The 15707-nt window shown below is 37.7% G+C and overlaps 1 protein-coding gene across 37 annotated transcripts in view; it reads left to right on the plus strand.

Annotated features, from left to right (window-relative positions):
* Positions 1–15707, plus strand: part of LOC123990714 (triadin-like) — a 78835-nt gene that overhangs the window by 31601 nt on the left and 31527 nt on the right. For 30 of the 37 annotated variants that reach the window (XR_006830696.1, XM_046291514.1, XM_046291507.1 and 27 more), the window contains 17 exons: positions 6374–6412; positions 6745–6810; positions 7437–7469; positions 8440–8466; positions 9275–9313; positions 9481–9522; positions 9876–9920; positions 10351–10395; positions 10511–10558; positions 10782–10838; positions 11323–11370; positions 12388–12666; positions 12968–13015; positions 13102–13140; positions 13357–13392; positions 13471–13518; positions 13605–13652. Coding sequence is in view for 36 of the 37 variants with exons in the window: in XM_046291514.1 (XP_046147470.1) it covers positions 6374–6412; positions 6745–6810; positions 7437–7469; positions 8440–8466; positions 9275–9313; positions 9481–9522; positions 9876–9920; positions 10351–10395; positions 10511–10558; positions 10782–10838; positions 11323–11370; positions 12388–12666; positions 12968–13015; positions 13102–13140; positions 13357–13392; positions 13471–13518; positions 13605–13652 (987 nt within the window). In the remaining variant the exon portion in view is untranslated. The remainder of the gene's footprint in view (positions 1–6373; positions 6413–6744; positions 6811–7436; positions 7470–8439; positions 8467–9274; positions 9314–9480; positions 9523–9875; positions 9921–10350; positions 10396–10510; positions 10559–10781; positions 10839–11322; positions 11371–12387; positions 12667–12967; positions 13016–13101; positions 13141–13356; positions 13393–13470; positions 13519–13604; positions 13653–15707) is intronic. The other 7 variants (XM_046291497.1, XM_046291505.1, XM_046291501.1 and 4 more) reach the window with 7 other exon arrangements.

A 15707-nucleotide genomic window follows, 5' to 3' on the forward strand; every position in this document is an offset into this window, starting at 1 on the left:
ATGACTGCGGCAGCTTTCCAATCCTTGGGGATCTCAGACGATATGAAAGAGAGGTTGAACAGGCTGGTAATAGGGGTTGCAACAATGGCGGCGGATAGATTCAGAAATAGAGGGTCCAGATTGTCAAGACCAGCTGATTTGTACAGGTCCAGGTTTTGCAGCTCTTTCAGAACATCTGCTATCTGGATTTGGGTAAAGGAGAAGCTGGGGAGGCTTGGGCAAGTAGCTGCAGGGGGGGGGGCGGAGCTGTTGGCCGAGGTAGGAGTAGCCAGGAGGAAGGCATGACCAGCCGTTGAGAATTGCTTGTTGAAGTTATCGATTATCATGATCTAATCTGCAATGGTAGGGAAATGTGACGTGACAGAAGTTTAAATAACTGCCATTGAGGCAAAGTATGTAGATTCCTGTGGGTTTTAAGAGCAAAACAATATACCCAGATTACCCCAGAGTCATTGTTTTACGTCACTGCAGGCGGAATTGACGCGCTATCTCACGTAAGATAATGCCCCAGAGTAGCATACAGAAGTGCAATTGGAAATTGTGACCTTGGGACGACAAGGATCTATCTGAGCAAAGCATAGTTCTGAGACATTGAGCATTAACTTTTCCACATCCCAGATCTTTAAACTGTATTGTAGTGAATTCTTCTTTCCAAAAACATTAAGGTCCTTACCTTAAAGGTACCTCAAGTGCAGAGTATCAACATTCGTAGACATTTGTAAATCCGTTTTTTTTAGGGGGGTGCAAACACAAATAGAACCTTATGGTTCTGAAATCTGGGTTCAGCCATAAGATTCCATCTTGCACAGAATGTTACAATTATTTATATTTCAATAGAAAAGTACAGACATTTAATGATGTAATAAAGAGAATATCTTTCCTTCTTTCTAATCACATCATCAAATATATTAATTCGTTTTCATCACACATTTGTTAAAGCGATAGTTCACTAAAATGACAAATACACAATATTCTATGGAGAACTAGCAAATTTGCTAAAGCTTAGCTCTGGATGAGTAAACTGATATATTTTTCTGGTCTCTGACACCCGAAGTCAGTAAACTACTTGATAGTTATCAGTCAATTGCGGTATGTTTCCAATGCACCTTAAACATGCTCTAAGGCTCCTGTATGTATTTGTTTTTACCATAAAGAGCTTAAGTGGTGGCTATTCTTTTGAAAAAGTGGTGAAAAGAAAATCTAAGCAATTGCAAAAGAAACGATAGCCTATGTTGTGAATAATCAAGGACTTGGGACTATAAGGTTCTATCTGCAAAATGTATGGTTTTGAAATCATTTGTATTTTTCACGTCCCAGATCTTAGAGCTGTTTTGTGATGTCTTGTCAAATAGAACATTATTGTCCCAAGGTCTCTAAATGACAGTGTAGCTCCCACAAGGCTTAGCGCTGTAGTGAGCTCTGAGGTCTAGATGTACACACCATAGAGGCTGGAGACAAATCCACAGGATTGCATAGGAGCCAATTCTCCTGTGGAAGAGGAAGAGGACGCAGTCTGCACAGTCAGTCCCTACAGTATGCAAAGGCAAAACAGGATCAATAGTATGAGAGAGATTCAGAGTAATGATGGCCTTTTATGCAAACACTTGTTGCATGCTACTGGATGATGATCTGATGGCATGACTTTCATTATATTTAAGGTCAATGCCATTGCCTCTCAAGCTATTTTGAATGATCAAGTCAAGTAGGATGTGTAAGTGCCAAATTCTAGCAATTGTTAAAGATATTTTTAGTTTCGAAACATTTGCATAATTTATAAGCCATAGAAAATCATCCATACCACCACAATATTTGTTATTGTCAGTGAGGCACAAATACAGAAATACACTGTCAGCATTTCCCAAACGTGGCTGCTATTGAAATGTGGTCCCTTGAGAAAATCTATCATTTTAAAATGTTTTACTTTGCATTGGTACAATATATGCAATCAATTCAACAAAGGGTATTTTACACTGTTAGAATACACATGGATTTCATTATTATGTGTTGAGGCAACCTGGGGTAGGGTGGAATTTTGCAAATATAATCACATAGCGATTCTTTCATGTTAATTTGGAGAGTAGAAAAAGGCTGGGAACTCCTGCCCTATTGCCCCCATGATGCACTACATGGAAGCCTAGGTTCTGAATCTACACAATGAACATCCTAACAGGAACTTCCTGTAGGCTAGCCTGAGAGGAACCACTCCCCTTTGCTCCTGCTGCTGTCTTAAAAACATGACATCATAACACTGATGTAGATTTACTGTCCATTCTCATACAGCTCATGCCAACATGGACTTTGTAGAGATGGACTTAGCTTCCATACATGTATACATTTAGATCGTGTAGGGCTGAAATGATTGACATGAACATAAACATAAACATGAACAAGAATGACTGTAATGTATAAAATCATTTATTCAAATGTTGAGCTATGTTGTGTGCAAACAAAATGGGAAATTAAATGATGTTAAACTAATACAATTGCTCAGAGAAAGAGATGATGTTTAACAAGTAATTATTTTCTTCTCAAAGGTAGGGGTCTAAAGGATTGACAACCCTGTTTTCAATAGATGTAAATACCTGACCTTGCAAGGATAACAGCACTGAGCCTTTTTCTCAAATGTTTTATGAGTTTAGAGATCACATTGGGAGGGATCTTAGACCATTCCTCCATACAGAATCTTTCTAGATCCTTGATATCATTTCGTCTGCACTTATGGACTGACCTCCTCAATTCAAACCACAGGCTTTCAATAGGTTTCAAGTCCGGAGACTGGGATGGCCATTGGAAAATGTAGATTTTGTCTGCCAATGAACCATTTCTTTGTGGATTTGAATGTGGTTATTGTCTTGCTGGGAGATCCACCTGCAGCAAAGTTTCAGCCTCTTGGCAGAGGCACCCAGGTTTTTGGTTCAAATATCCTGGTACTGGCTAAAGTTCATCATGCTTTTGATCTTAATAAATCCTCTGTTGTTTGTGTATGAAATCTTGCCAATATTGTACGTCACTAAGAATGATCATATTTATTTTCCATTTATAAGAAAGGTGAAATCTTAATGTTATTTATAATTTAAATGTTACTATATTTAAAAAGCATTTCAGATATGTCAAGCCCTATTGCCCCACTTTTCTTGAATAGGAAAAAAATTATATTCGATTTTAGATTAGAAATCTATTTTTAACCAGAAAGGTGAGTTCCAGACCTTTCTAAAACAACATTACCAGTCATTGTTTATGGCCATCTCATGCCATTCTCATTTAGACACCAAACCCATCACTGGTGTGTGTGACCAAAGAGATCTATTTTCCTGTCATCCAACAAATGTAAAAACATTGGGGTTTGCTAAACTGCACTGGCACTTGGATTGGAACCAGTGTTTTGGCCAAATGACATGGCAATAGATCTCTTTGGTCACACACACCAGTGATGGGTTTGGTGTCTAAATGACATGGCAATAGATCTCTTTGGTCACACACACCAGTGATGGGTTTGGTGTCTAAATGACATGGCAATAGATCTCTTTGGTCACACACACCAGTGATGGGTTTGGTGTCTAAATGACATGGCAATAGATCTCTTTGGTCACACACACCAGTGATGGGTTTGGTGTCTAAATGACATGGCAATAGATCTCTTTGGTCACACACACCAGTGATGGGTTTGGTGTCTAAATGACATGGCAATAGATCTCTTTGGTCACACACACCAGTGATGGGTTTGGTGTCTAAATGAGAATGGCATGAGCAGAAAGTAACCCCACACCTACTGTAAAATATGGTGGTGGATCTTTGGTGTTATCGGGCTATTTTGCTTCCAACGGTCCTGGGGCCCTTGTTAAGGTCAACGGCATCATGAATTTGACCCAGTTCCAGGATATTGTATCCAAAAACCTTGTTTCCAGGTTGCCAAAATCCATAAAGAAATGGTTGATTGGCCACAAAATCAACATTTTGCAATGGCCATCTCAGTCTCTGGACTGAAAACATGTGGTTTGAATTGAAGAGGGTAGTCCATAAGCACAGATGAAGGATATCAAGGATCTGGAAGGATTCTGCATGGAGGAATGGTCTGAAATCCCCCCCAATGTGTTCTCCAACTCATAAAACATTTTAGAAAAGGCTCAGTGCCGTTATCCTCATAAGGTGAGGTATTAAACACAGAGAATCCTACAGAATATTTCTGACCCCTAACTTTTTGAGACAAAAAAGCATTACTTATCAAACAAAATATTTTTCTCTGAGCAATTGCATTAGTATAAAGTAACATAATTTCTCATTGTTTTTGAATGAAATATGTCAATAATTTCAAACCCCTCTGTATATCAATCACTCCTGTTGGCAATACTCTTATACACTAAGTGCAGCTGGCCACTTACAGTGTACTGTAGGAGTTATTAATTCTCTTCAGAATCCGAGGACACCTTGCCACAGCAAAAAGTATTATGTTAAAGTCTGTGGAACAGATTTTTCGTCTGTCTCGTGAAGCGGTTTGGCCTTAAGCCTCGGAACAGGATTGGTTGACAACTGTTTATTTTTGTCATGTCTTGCACAATCTTTGTCTCTCCTCAAGCTGAATAGTGTCCAACTGAGCATCTATTGTATATGTTATTTTGTGTTTGTATCTGGCTGAGAAAGAAGAACACTGTTCAGACTACAGTATGAGTAATAACATATATTTTAATTTGATAGAATGGGAAACTACACTATATATTGACATATCTATTTACTCTATACTTTTATATTTACTAATGGATCAGTGATATATTTACTAATGGATCAGTGATATATTTACTAATGGATCAGTGATATATTTACTAATGGATCGATCAGTGATATATTTACTAATGGATCAGTGATATATATACTAATGGATCAGTGATATATTTACTAATGGATCGATCAGTGATATATTTACTAATGGATCAGTGATATATATATACTAATGGATCAGTGATATATTTACTAATGGATCGATCAGTGATATATTCACTAATGGATCAGTGACATGTTTACTAATGGATCAGTGATATATTTACTAATGGATCGATCAGTGATATATTTACTAATGGATCGATCAGTGATATGTTTACTAATGGATCAGTGATATATTTACTAATGGATCAGTGATATATTTACTAATGGATCAGTGATATATTTACTAATGGATCAGTGATATATTTACTAATGGATCAGTGATATATTTACTAATGGATCAGTGATATATTTACTAATGGATCGATCAGTGATATATTGCAGAAAGGATCCAGAAAAGGAGCTGATCGTGACATCATGATCTTCTAGTTTTATTGTCCTGTTTTGTCCTACAGCCCTAAAGCATGTTTTACATGTTGACATTTATTCTCCAGCATTCGTGTTCAAACTGCAAAAGGAGGATAAGACTGAAACAATTAAACCTCCATCTTTTGAAATATGTTTCTCTTGCAATCCCTGATGATTTCAATCAGGATAAAGAGAAATGCTTTGTTTAATCAGCTTATACATTACAAACAGAAAAAAATAAGATAAAGGAATAATTGTTTAATAACACAGATCATGTACTTGACCGCAGGGCTGAATAGAATCAAGGAAGGAATTAGCATTTTTGGCTAAAAGCTTTCAAATGAGATCAGTCTCAATGTCCCCGAAAGCATCAGAGAAGCAGCTCCAAATTTGATTTCTGCAGCATGATCTTTTGATTTACACAAATTGGAAGTATTGTGGTATCCTTATATTATATTTCCCCACTGATTATGGCCTCAAGCACTATGGCAAACCACCATTATTTTTCTGTTATTTGCAACTTTGTCAATGGATGCTAGATTCAGCTGCATAGGTTTGCTGTAAAGATCCTATCTCTCAAGTGAAAGGTTACTGTTTAATCAAAATGTGTCACATTAATTCTGACAAATTCAAGCAATTCAGATTTCTAATAAAGCTGTCATATTTGCATCCTGTAACTTACACTTGCCACTTTTCAAATGAATTTCAGTCTTAACCTTTTGATTTATGAATGCATAATGTAAACACTACAGTACAAGAGATCTGACTTTTAATGAAGGAAACATGCGTATTGTTAGTTCAGAAAATCCCCTTTTTGCTTGAATATTGATTTTCTGAGGAGAAAAATCACCCTCTTGGTTGAAGAATTAATTATATTCTTTGTTTGTGATTCACCTAACTTCTCTCCCCCCTGCTATTGAAGCATGTCACTACAGGTCTTTTATGAGGATATATTTGTATGACATCAAAGGAAAAGAGCTCCATCTTACATTTATGTTGATTGATTATTTAGAAGAGGGTTTAGTATACCAGACCATTTGGCTGTTTACATATTTATTTGTATTGATCAGTGAATCCATTTCTTTTTCAGAGGTAAAGGTCCAGCAAGCTGCTACTCCTGCACATCAAGGTATATCAACAGCCTTGTCGGTTATTGATCTGAACAGGGGCGCAACTTTCACTGGGGACAGGGGGGACATGCCCCCTCCCTCCCCCCACATTCTGAAATGTCATTTTTATCACTGGAATGTGATACAAAACGAGGCAAAAGTGTGCTTTAGGACCATGCGGATGCCTCCAAGCGGTCGGGTAGGCTGTTTGGAGTGTTTATTTAAAAAATTCACTTCTAAAACCAAAGTTGCACCCCTGCATCTGAATATTGAATAAATATAACAAATAAATAGTGACATGTAAATACAAAGATCTATCGTAAAGCTTAAAGCTGTGCATTCTATTTTACAGTAGTGTGCCCTTGTATGCATTCATCAAAACCAAAAGAACCTGAAATTGAGCCAGCGGAGGAAAAAGGTATTGATATACCGCTAATAGATCAATATCATGCATGGTTGTGGAGAAGTGAGAGCTGTTCATTACTAACCCCTTCATATCTTTACCATACTTTTGGCTGACCTTATTTCTGTGAGTAGGGCTGTGTTCCCCTATGGGTCAAATGTATTTGTATAGGACAACTATTGGAGTGATTCATTCTGCTTAATATAGCCTTGAATGTAGAACTGGCTGACATAAAAGTGTCTTGTGACTTTTAGAGGATGCCTACGTGTAGTAGACTTAACACCTTTTTCTGCTTCTGACTTATTGGGCTATTAGCAACACTTAAAACGTTGGTTTAATGATATCAGTGTTATAAGTTCCATTTATGGCTTAAATGTTATTGTAGACATACTAACTATCAAGTAATCCAAAGTCCATTGCTACAACTTGACCCATATGTGCTGCAGGGTTGCAGTGTTTCCACCAAACATAGATTAATAAAAGTTCAGTAGTGAGTAACTCCCCAGTAACTCAATTTTGACTTATGGTTTGCGTTTCTTTTGTTTTGCTTCTCAAAGTCGCCATCTAGTGGAGAAGTTTAGATAAGCCATGCATTAGGGTGCGATTTTCTAATGGCTGGTATATATCTGTGTCATATGTAGCTAAACATGTCAAGAGGAAAGTAGCCAAGCAAGGTATGTTAGAGTCACTTTATCCTTCATGTGGTTAGGAATAGCAGCACAGTAGTGCATCGCTTCATGCTCCCCAAGGAGGGTGGTGGTTGCTGTTGAAGTAAGAGCTTATATAGAAGTAGAGAAATGAAAAGCCCTTAACAGGCCCTAAACAGCACTCTTAATGTGTAACTGCACCATATAGAAAGTACTGTAAACTGTGGTAATCCATGTATACTGCTGCGCCAGTGATGATGATCTCACTTTTGTTGCCTGCTGTATATTTATAGAAGCAGCTCTTCTATTAACATAGCCATCTTAATTGCAATTTTGGAGAAAATGCTCAGTGGAAGTTTTGAGATGAAGTGTGGTTTGGTGTATTACCATGTTTGTAACTGGGAGCATGTGGAGACCTTAGAAAGCATGGCTGTACTGAACCTTGCCTCAATAGGCATAATACTGGCCCCTGCTGTTTGAAAAGGGGCAAATCTACATTGGTAACAGATATAGAGCCCTCAAATGCAACTCTGGACCTTGAAGCCAGTTCCACTGCATTCATTGTTCCTCTCTAATCAGAGACTGATTTAGACCTGGGACACCAGGTGGGTGCAATTCATTTAATACTACCAGATAGAACAGAAAACGAGCAGGCATCAGACCTCGTAGGGGAAGAATTGAATGCACCTGATATAGAGTATGTATCCTACATCTATACATCTCTATACAATGTGTCAATGTGTTTTCTATTTGATAGCTCTATGCTAGATATGCACATGACATGAGCATTGCATGATACAGTATGCACTCTGAGTTGTTGACTTTGTAGTGTCTCAAGCATGGTGTAAGAGAAAAGGTTTAGGCAATCAAAATGAACACTGGTCTGTAACAATTTCATATTAGTTGAGTCTGAGAGTATTTTAAAATGAACGAATAATATACATTTACATATACAACTTTATGACTTGTTTGACCATAACCATTTCCTCATCCACAGCTAAAAAGGCCACTCCTGACCGGAAGAGTATGTGTTGTGAAGCTGACATATCATGTTGCTTTGAATGTAGCTTTGAAAGTAGCTTAGAGACTAGAGAGGTTTGATGAACCACTTCAATCTTAGTGCAAAGCTGTTCATCTTTAAAGGGGTAGAATCTTTAATTCACTTCCAATTTGATCAGAGATCTTTTTAAAGTTAAAGATGAAACAGAGATTGAATTGTAGATTCTTGATGGTTTATCCGCTTCACCGTTTAGCCACATTTGTCAGAAGTAGTTAGCTGTACAGTATGATTATGTCAATTATAATCTAAGCTATTGCTATTTTCAAACATTTGACATTTTCAGTCATTTTTCTGTAATATGATTTTATTTTAAAACAGCTATACATTCAAATCAAATCAAATCAAATGTTATTGGTCACATACACATGGTTAGCAGATGTTAATGCGAGTGTAGCGAACAGTGTAGTTCTGACAGTGTAGTAATATCTAACAAGTAATCTAACAATTCCACAACAACTTCCTAATCACACACATCTAAAGGAGTGGAATAAGATTATGTACATATAAATATATGGATGAGCGATGACCGAGAGACATAGGCAAGATGCAATAGATGGTATAAAATACAGTATATACATATGAGATGAGTATGTAAGATATGTATTAAAGTGGCATTATTAAAGTGACTAGTGATCCATTTATTAAAGTGGCCAATGATTCCTGAACGTGTTCTCTAAAAGTTTGGCATTCAGCTTTGGCATACAACTACAGCACTAAGCAAGAATGTGTATTCAATGTTCTCTTGTGTCATGTATTCTGTGTTCATTTTCAGAGGCCCCTAAAAAGGAACCAGTGGTGAGAACTAAGAGAGGTACTGTTGGAAAACAATGTATTTTCTGTACATTTACTGTGTATTTCAATGTTGATAATACATCATATTAGGTAATGCAGAAACATGCTGAAGGTAGTAGTTGCTCTATTTATCAATCTTATTGATATACAGTCATATTGTTCTGTGATTTTTTTTCTATTATAAAGAACGAGACATGTGCAAGCCAGTTGAGAACACAAAAAGGAAAGGTAGGACCAATCATCCTCTTCAGCTTATTATCACATCTCTGAAAGACAAATGTTTCATCTTGAGGAGATGGTTGCAATTTTTAAATATTTCTTTAAGTTGAATGGCAAGTACAGTGAACTTATGCAATAGCCTACTATATTGTTTGTATTTGAAATGAAGAACAGATTTACACACAAGTGAAATCTGCTAAATGACTTAAATGTAAATGTAAATGTAAATGCTGTTTGCAAGTTATGTGAATAAAACAAAACGCAACAATGAATAAATAAAAAATATTCCAAGATTGCTTTGCACCTTTGAATGTGTGGTTGAACATCTCTCTGTAACTCCTCTAACAATGTCATTGAACCAGAGGTTGCAAGGCAATTGGAGTTGGAAGAGGCAATCAGAAAGAGAGGTACAGTATTTTTAAATACAGTACAGGCCCAAGTTGAATGACTTAGCTGTATATATGTATAAAGGATATATAAACTATATATTCAATGATTTGTCAATGCCCCTGAGCAGTACAGTGCAGAACAGTACAGACTTCGATATAGTTTGATGGATACAGAACAAAATACTCAATGATAAAAGTTATTATTTTCCCAGTGTCTTACAATTCAGGAAAAAAGACACACATAGCACTCACTGCGTAAAGAAAGTAAATCGTCCGGTTTTAAACTGCCCAGTTTTATTGAATTCAAATCAGTCAAATATGTGTGGAGATCACCCTCTTCTCCTCAGTTCTCCTAGTATGGAGAGTGAGGTCTTTAGAGTGGCTGAGGTGGAAAAATACTTCAAAGTCACCTATCAGATGTAACCCCGCTGTCCCTTTCCCTCCTTAGAACTCAGACTTAAAAAGGAAGAGAAGGAGAAGTCCACAAAGAAAGGTAACTCAGTCACGTATGAATTAAAGCTTTTTTTAAGAGTCAGAGTCTGTACCAGGACTTGTGTCATGTTTGTCCAACACCTCATGTCTTTATTTCTGTCCTCTTTTTATCATAGTATCAGATTCTCAACATGTAGATGCGGGGTTACCTGCACCTGCACCAGGTAAATGTGTCTTCTTCATGGCACTGTTCAGATAGCACTGTCTCATCTTAGGACACATCGCAATACGAGGGAACATCCAGTAGACAAGAATCAGACCATATTTTGAGTATGTTGTCTTTCTATCTTGTACATTGAAACACTATTTAAAGCAACAGATTATTCAATAAATTGACATTTCATAGCATGCATGTTCTGTATGAATGTGTGATGTTGTATGTTGTAGTTCCCACCTGTCAACCCACACCAGTCTACTGGCCATCATCACCTCCTGGCTGGTATCGTAAGTATGCACTTACACTCTGAAGCACCTCCTAAATATACTGTATAACAATAGTAATAATAATAATAACTTTATTATTTGCTTCATACATATTCATATCAGTGGTAATTGTTGTTCTGTATACTGCATGTCACTCTTCTATTACAGTAATAATACCATCCTTCATACATTCCTTAATATGTCCTGTATATGTCTACTATAATAAGTTGTGTGTACGTTCTGTATATGTCCTGTATATATCCAGTATAATATGTCCTGTATATATTCTGTATATGTCCAGTATAATATGTCCTGTATATGTCCAATATAATATATCCTGTATATGTCCAGTATAATATGTCTACTATAATATGTTCTGTATATGTCCAGTATAATATGTCCAGGTTAATATATCCTGTTTATGTCCAGTATAATATATCCTGTATATGTCCAGTATAGTATGTCCTTCTCAAACCTGACTGAAAATAATCAATTTTTCTTCCAGTGCATCACATATTCACAGACAATCCATTCCCACCTACAACTATGACAGGTATTTGGTATTATTTTAATGATTTCCAATGAGGTAATGAATTGCTAACATTAACACCATTTAAATGTGTCTGATATGTCTGCAGAGCTCAGTGTTGTAAGTATGGCCAGGAGTTCATCCTGAGCATGTAACTAGACCAATAAAACCTCCGACCCCTAGTTACTAGGTTATCTACTTCACAGCCTTTTCCACACCCACCATTTACCGTACAGATGTAGGATCTTAATTTGAGCCAATGTTCTATAGCAGGAAAATAATATTGCAGTAACAGGAAATTAGAATTATTATATAGATTACAATTCATGTACATTTTTGTAAGTGTTGGTGCCTTTACATAAGGGAAAATCCACTCTGAAATTTCAAAGTGGAAATTGCAAACTTCAGAAGCCTTTTTTAAACCAAAAAACAATAAACTACAAGTTTGAAATGTCCTGCATTGCAACAATGTTCTCCTGCAACAGGGTGATCAAATTAAGTTTCTACACCTGTATTTCTTTATGTCCTTGTATAGGTTTCTAATTATTATCTCTTGGTAAACATGGATGTGTTGTTAACAATAACCATTTTGAAAATACTAAAGATCTCCATCTTTAAGTTGCTCTGCCCAATGTTCCTTTATTGTCCTATTGTGTCAGTAGCTCCTCTAGTTACATTTCCTAGCAGTTTCCTGGTGTGTCTCACCGGAAAAGTCTTGTGATTACAACTTAAAACAAACAGTAGACATATACTGTACATTTTCTAAATAAATATCAACAATATGCCCTATATTATTTTAAAATACATTCTGTCTTATTTATGACTTTTATAACTTTACCAAGCATCCAATGAAAAGACACTGTAATGGGAAGTCTTCCTGCTGTTTAACCTTATTTAACACACCTTGTTTTTTCCTTGTGGCTCAACACCTCAGCTACTTTTTTTATCCTTGTCATCAGATGCCATTTTAATTGGCTAATATGTTTGATTCACATGTTTTATCCAAATTTGCATTATACACGAAGGTACAACTTTTTTCAGCATCTCCGGTGCATATTCCAACAGCTCATCGAACTCAGTCATTTTATCAAGCTCCTCCAGCGTATCAAGTTTATCAAGCTGAACCAGCACCTGCACCAGCTACTCAACCAGCTGAACCAGCACCTGCACCAGCTACTCAACCAGCTGAACCTACACATGCACCAGCTACTCAACCAGCTGAACCAGCACCTGCACCAGCTGAACCAGCAACTCAACCAACTGAACCAGCACCAGCACCTGGACTTGCACCGACAACTCAACCAGCTTCATGGACTCAAGGTAGTTATTCTCTCAGAACTTAAGCTCTAACTTAGTTGGTCATATTTGAACAACAAGGTCATTTTCACTAAAGGGACAGAGTGCTTGCAAATCAAATGTATATTATACAATAAAATAGAATAAAATGTATGTATATTGCTTCTCCACACAGATAGACATAATACTTTGTGAGGAAAACAGTCATCTTCTGTTCTCTCCATGTACATGAAAATGCTCATATCTGATGTCCTATTTCGATTTATTGACCCTTGATACTGTACTTGAAAGGATACTCTTAACAGATGTTGTTTTGTCATTGAAGAACCACAGGCTCCCAAAGAAAAGCAGAAGGCTGGCACCATAAAGAAGGGTATGAACATATTGTATTGATTCAAAGGGATACACTTACATAACCTGATCTTGTTTGATCTGAACACATTATTTTTTAACCCTCAGTTCCAAAGGAAAAGACCAAGGCAGCTGCCCCAAAGAAGGGTAAGAGACTCTCTACATACCAAATCATCCTTCACACTTACTGAAAACATGTACTGAATATATACTGTTATGCAAATGCACTCAACGGTAAGGGTTTCAGTGTTAGAAGTTACCTAAAGGTAAAGGTAATATAGCTGCTTAGAAGTGTTACACCAAAGCATATACACATCAATAAGATTTTCTACTGATATTTTGTCAATAATGTATTTTTTCCAGAGCCAGAGCCCCCTAAAGAAAATGTTAAGAAGCAAGGTAAAAATTTGTACAGTTGAACTGTATCATTACTTTCTGTATTTGAACACAGTTATTATCTCTTGCCTTGTATTTTAGACGCTGTGGTGTCCAAAGAGAAGGTCAAACCAGCTGTTGTAAAGAAAGGTACAGATTTTGTAGTGCATTATTAATAACTTAACTGCATGCTTGACTTTTATTGGAAAATATTGAGCATGATATTGTCATTCCAGAAGCTGTTGTCTCCAAAGAAAAGACAAAACCTACCACAATGAAGAAAGGTACTTCATTGCATGTTGTAATAATATTACACCTAACATTAGCTAGCGAGCTAATGTTAGCTAGCTAATAGTATACTTTAACTTGAAATGAAAATTATTTTCTGACAAAATTAGAAACGTGTAATATCTGAAAATGTAGCTAGCTAGACTATCTTGCCCGTATACATGGATGGACATTTCTCCCTCTCTGTCACAGATGCCATGGTTGCCCTTAGTTTGAAGATGTAAGCCATGGTTGCCCTTAGTTTGAAGATGTAATTTGGAGACAGGTGTTTTATACAACAGCCTTCTGTGTTTTCTCTTTTTGACTCACTTTGCATATTTGCAATGAAACGGCAGAATTTTATCCATATCCTTAGCTATCATGAACCAATTCCACCGGGCATTCTACTGATTTCAAAACAAGTCAGAGCAAAAACTAAGCCATGAGGTCAAAGAGCTCCGAGATAGGATTGTGTCGAGGGACAGATCTGGGGAAGGGTACAAAAACATTTCTGCAGCATTGAACATCCCAAAGAACCCAGTGGCCTCCATCATTCCTAAATGGAAGAAGTTTGGAACCACCAAGACTCTTCCTAGGGCTGGCCGCCCAGCAAAACTGGTCAGGGAGGTAAGCAAGAACCTGATGATCACTCTGACAGAGCTCTAGAGTTCCTGTTTGGCGATGGGAGAACCTTCCAGAAGGACAACCATCTCAGCAGCACTCCACCAACCAGAGCTTTATGGTAGAGTGGCCAGACTGAAGCCACTCTTCAGTAAAAGGCACATGACAGCCGGCTTGGAGTATGCCAAAAGACACCTAAAGACTCTCATACCATGAGAAACAAGATTCTCTGGTCTGATGAAACCAAGATTGAACTCTTTGACGATGAATGCCATGCGTCACGTCTGGAGGAAGCCTGGCACCATCCCAACGGTGAAGCCTTTACAACTGGACTACCGACGTTATCTGCCCGAGGGAGTTATCCGGCTGGCTCCTCTGTCGCGACGTTACCTGAACGCCCATCTTCGGTCCGCTAATCGTTAGCTGTCTTATCGGCTGCTATCTGAATAGACCTACCGGGATATTTTTATTTTTATTTATTTTTTCTTGGGCCTCTATAACTATATCTATTGTTAGTTTTTTTGCGAATTGGATTGATCCCCTCTACCACACGGAACCCCACTAATGCTACCGACGGAAACGCACGAGGTGGCTAAAAACAGACCTCCATCCTATGCTAGCTTGCTACCGATGGCCCGGCTAGCTGTCTGAATCGCCGTGACCCCAACCAACTTCACTACTCACTGGACCCTTTTCATCACTCGACTAAGCATGCCTCTTCTTAATGTCAATATGCCTTATCCATTGCTGTTCTGGTTAGTGTTTATTGGCTTATTTCACTGTAGAGCCTCTAGTCCTGCTCACTATACCTTATCCAACCTATTAGTTCCACCACCCACACATACAATGACATCACCTGGTTTCAATGATGTTTCTAGAGACAATATCTCTCTCATCATCACTCAATACCTATGTTTACCTCCACTGTATTCACATCCTACCATACCTTTGTCTGTGCATTATACCTTGAAGCTATTTTATCGCCCCCAGAAACCTCCTTTTACTCTCTGTTCCAGATGTTTTAGATGACCAATTATTGTTGCTTTTAGCTGTACCCTTATCCTACTCCTCCACTGTTCCTCTGGCGATGTAGAGGTGAATCCAGGCCCTGCAGTGCCTAGCTCCACTTCTATTCCCCAGGCGCTCTCTTTTGATGACTTCTGTAACCGTAATAGCCTTGGTTTCATGCATGTTAACATTAGAAGCCTCCTCCCTATGTTGGTTTTATTCACTGCTTTAGCACACTCACCATGTTCTAGCTGTGTCTGAATCTCCGCTTAGGAAGACCACCAAAAATTCTGAAATTTTAATTCCAAACTACAACTTTTTCAGACAAGATAGAACTGCCAAAGGGGGCGGTGTTGCAATCTACTGCAAAGATAGCCTGCAGAGTTCTGTCCTACTATCCAGGTCTGTACCCAAACAATTTGAACTTCTACTTTAAAAAATCC

The sequence above is a fragment of the Oncorhynchus gorbuscha genome, linkage group LG12, assembly GCF_021184085.1.
Source record: "Oncorhynchus gorbuscha isolate QuinsamMale2020 ecotype Even-year linkage group LG12, OgorEven_v1.0, whole genome shotgun sequence".
Lineage (NCBI taxonomy): Eukaryota > Metazoa > Chordata > Actinopteri > Salmoniformes > Salmonidae > Oncorhynchus > Oncorhynchus gorbuscha.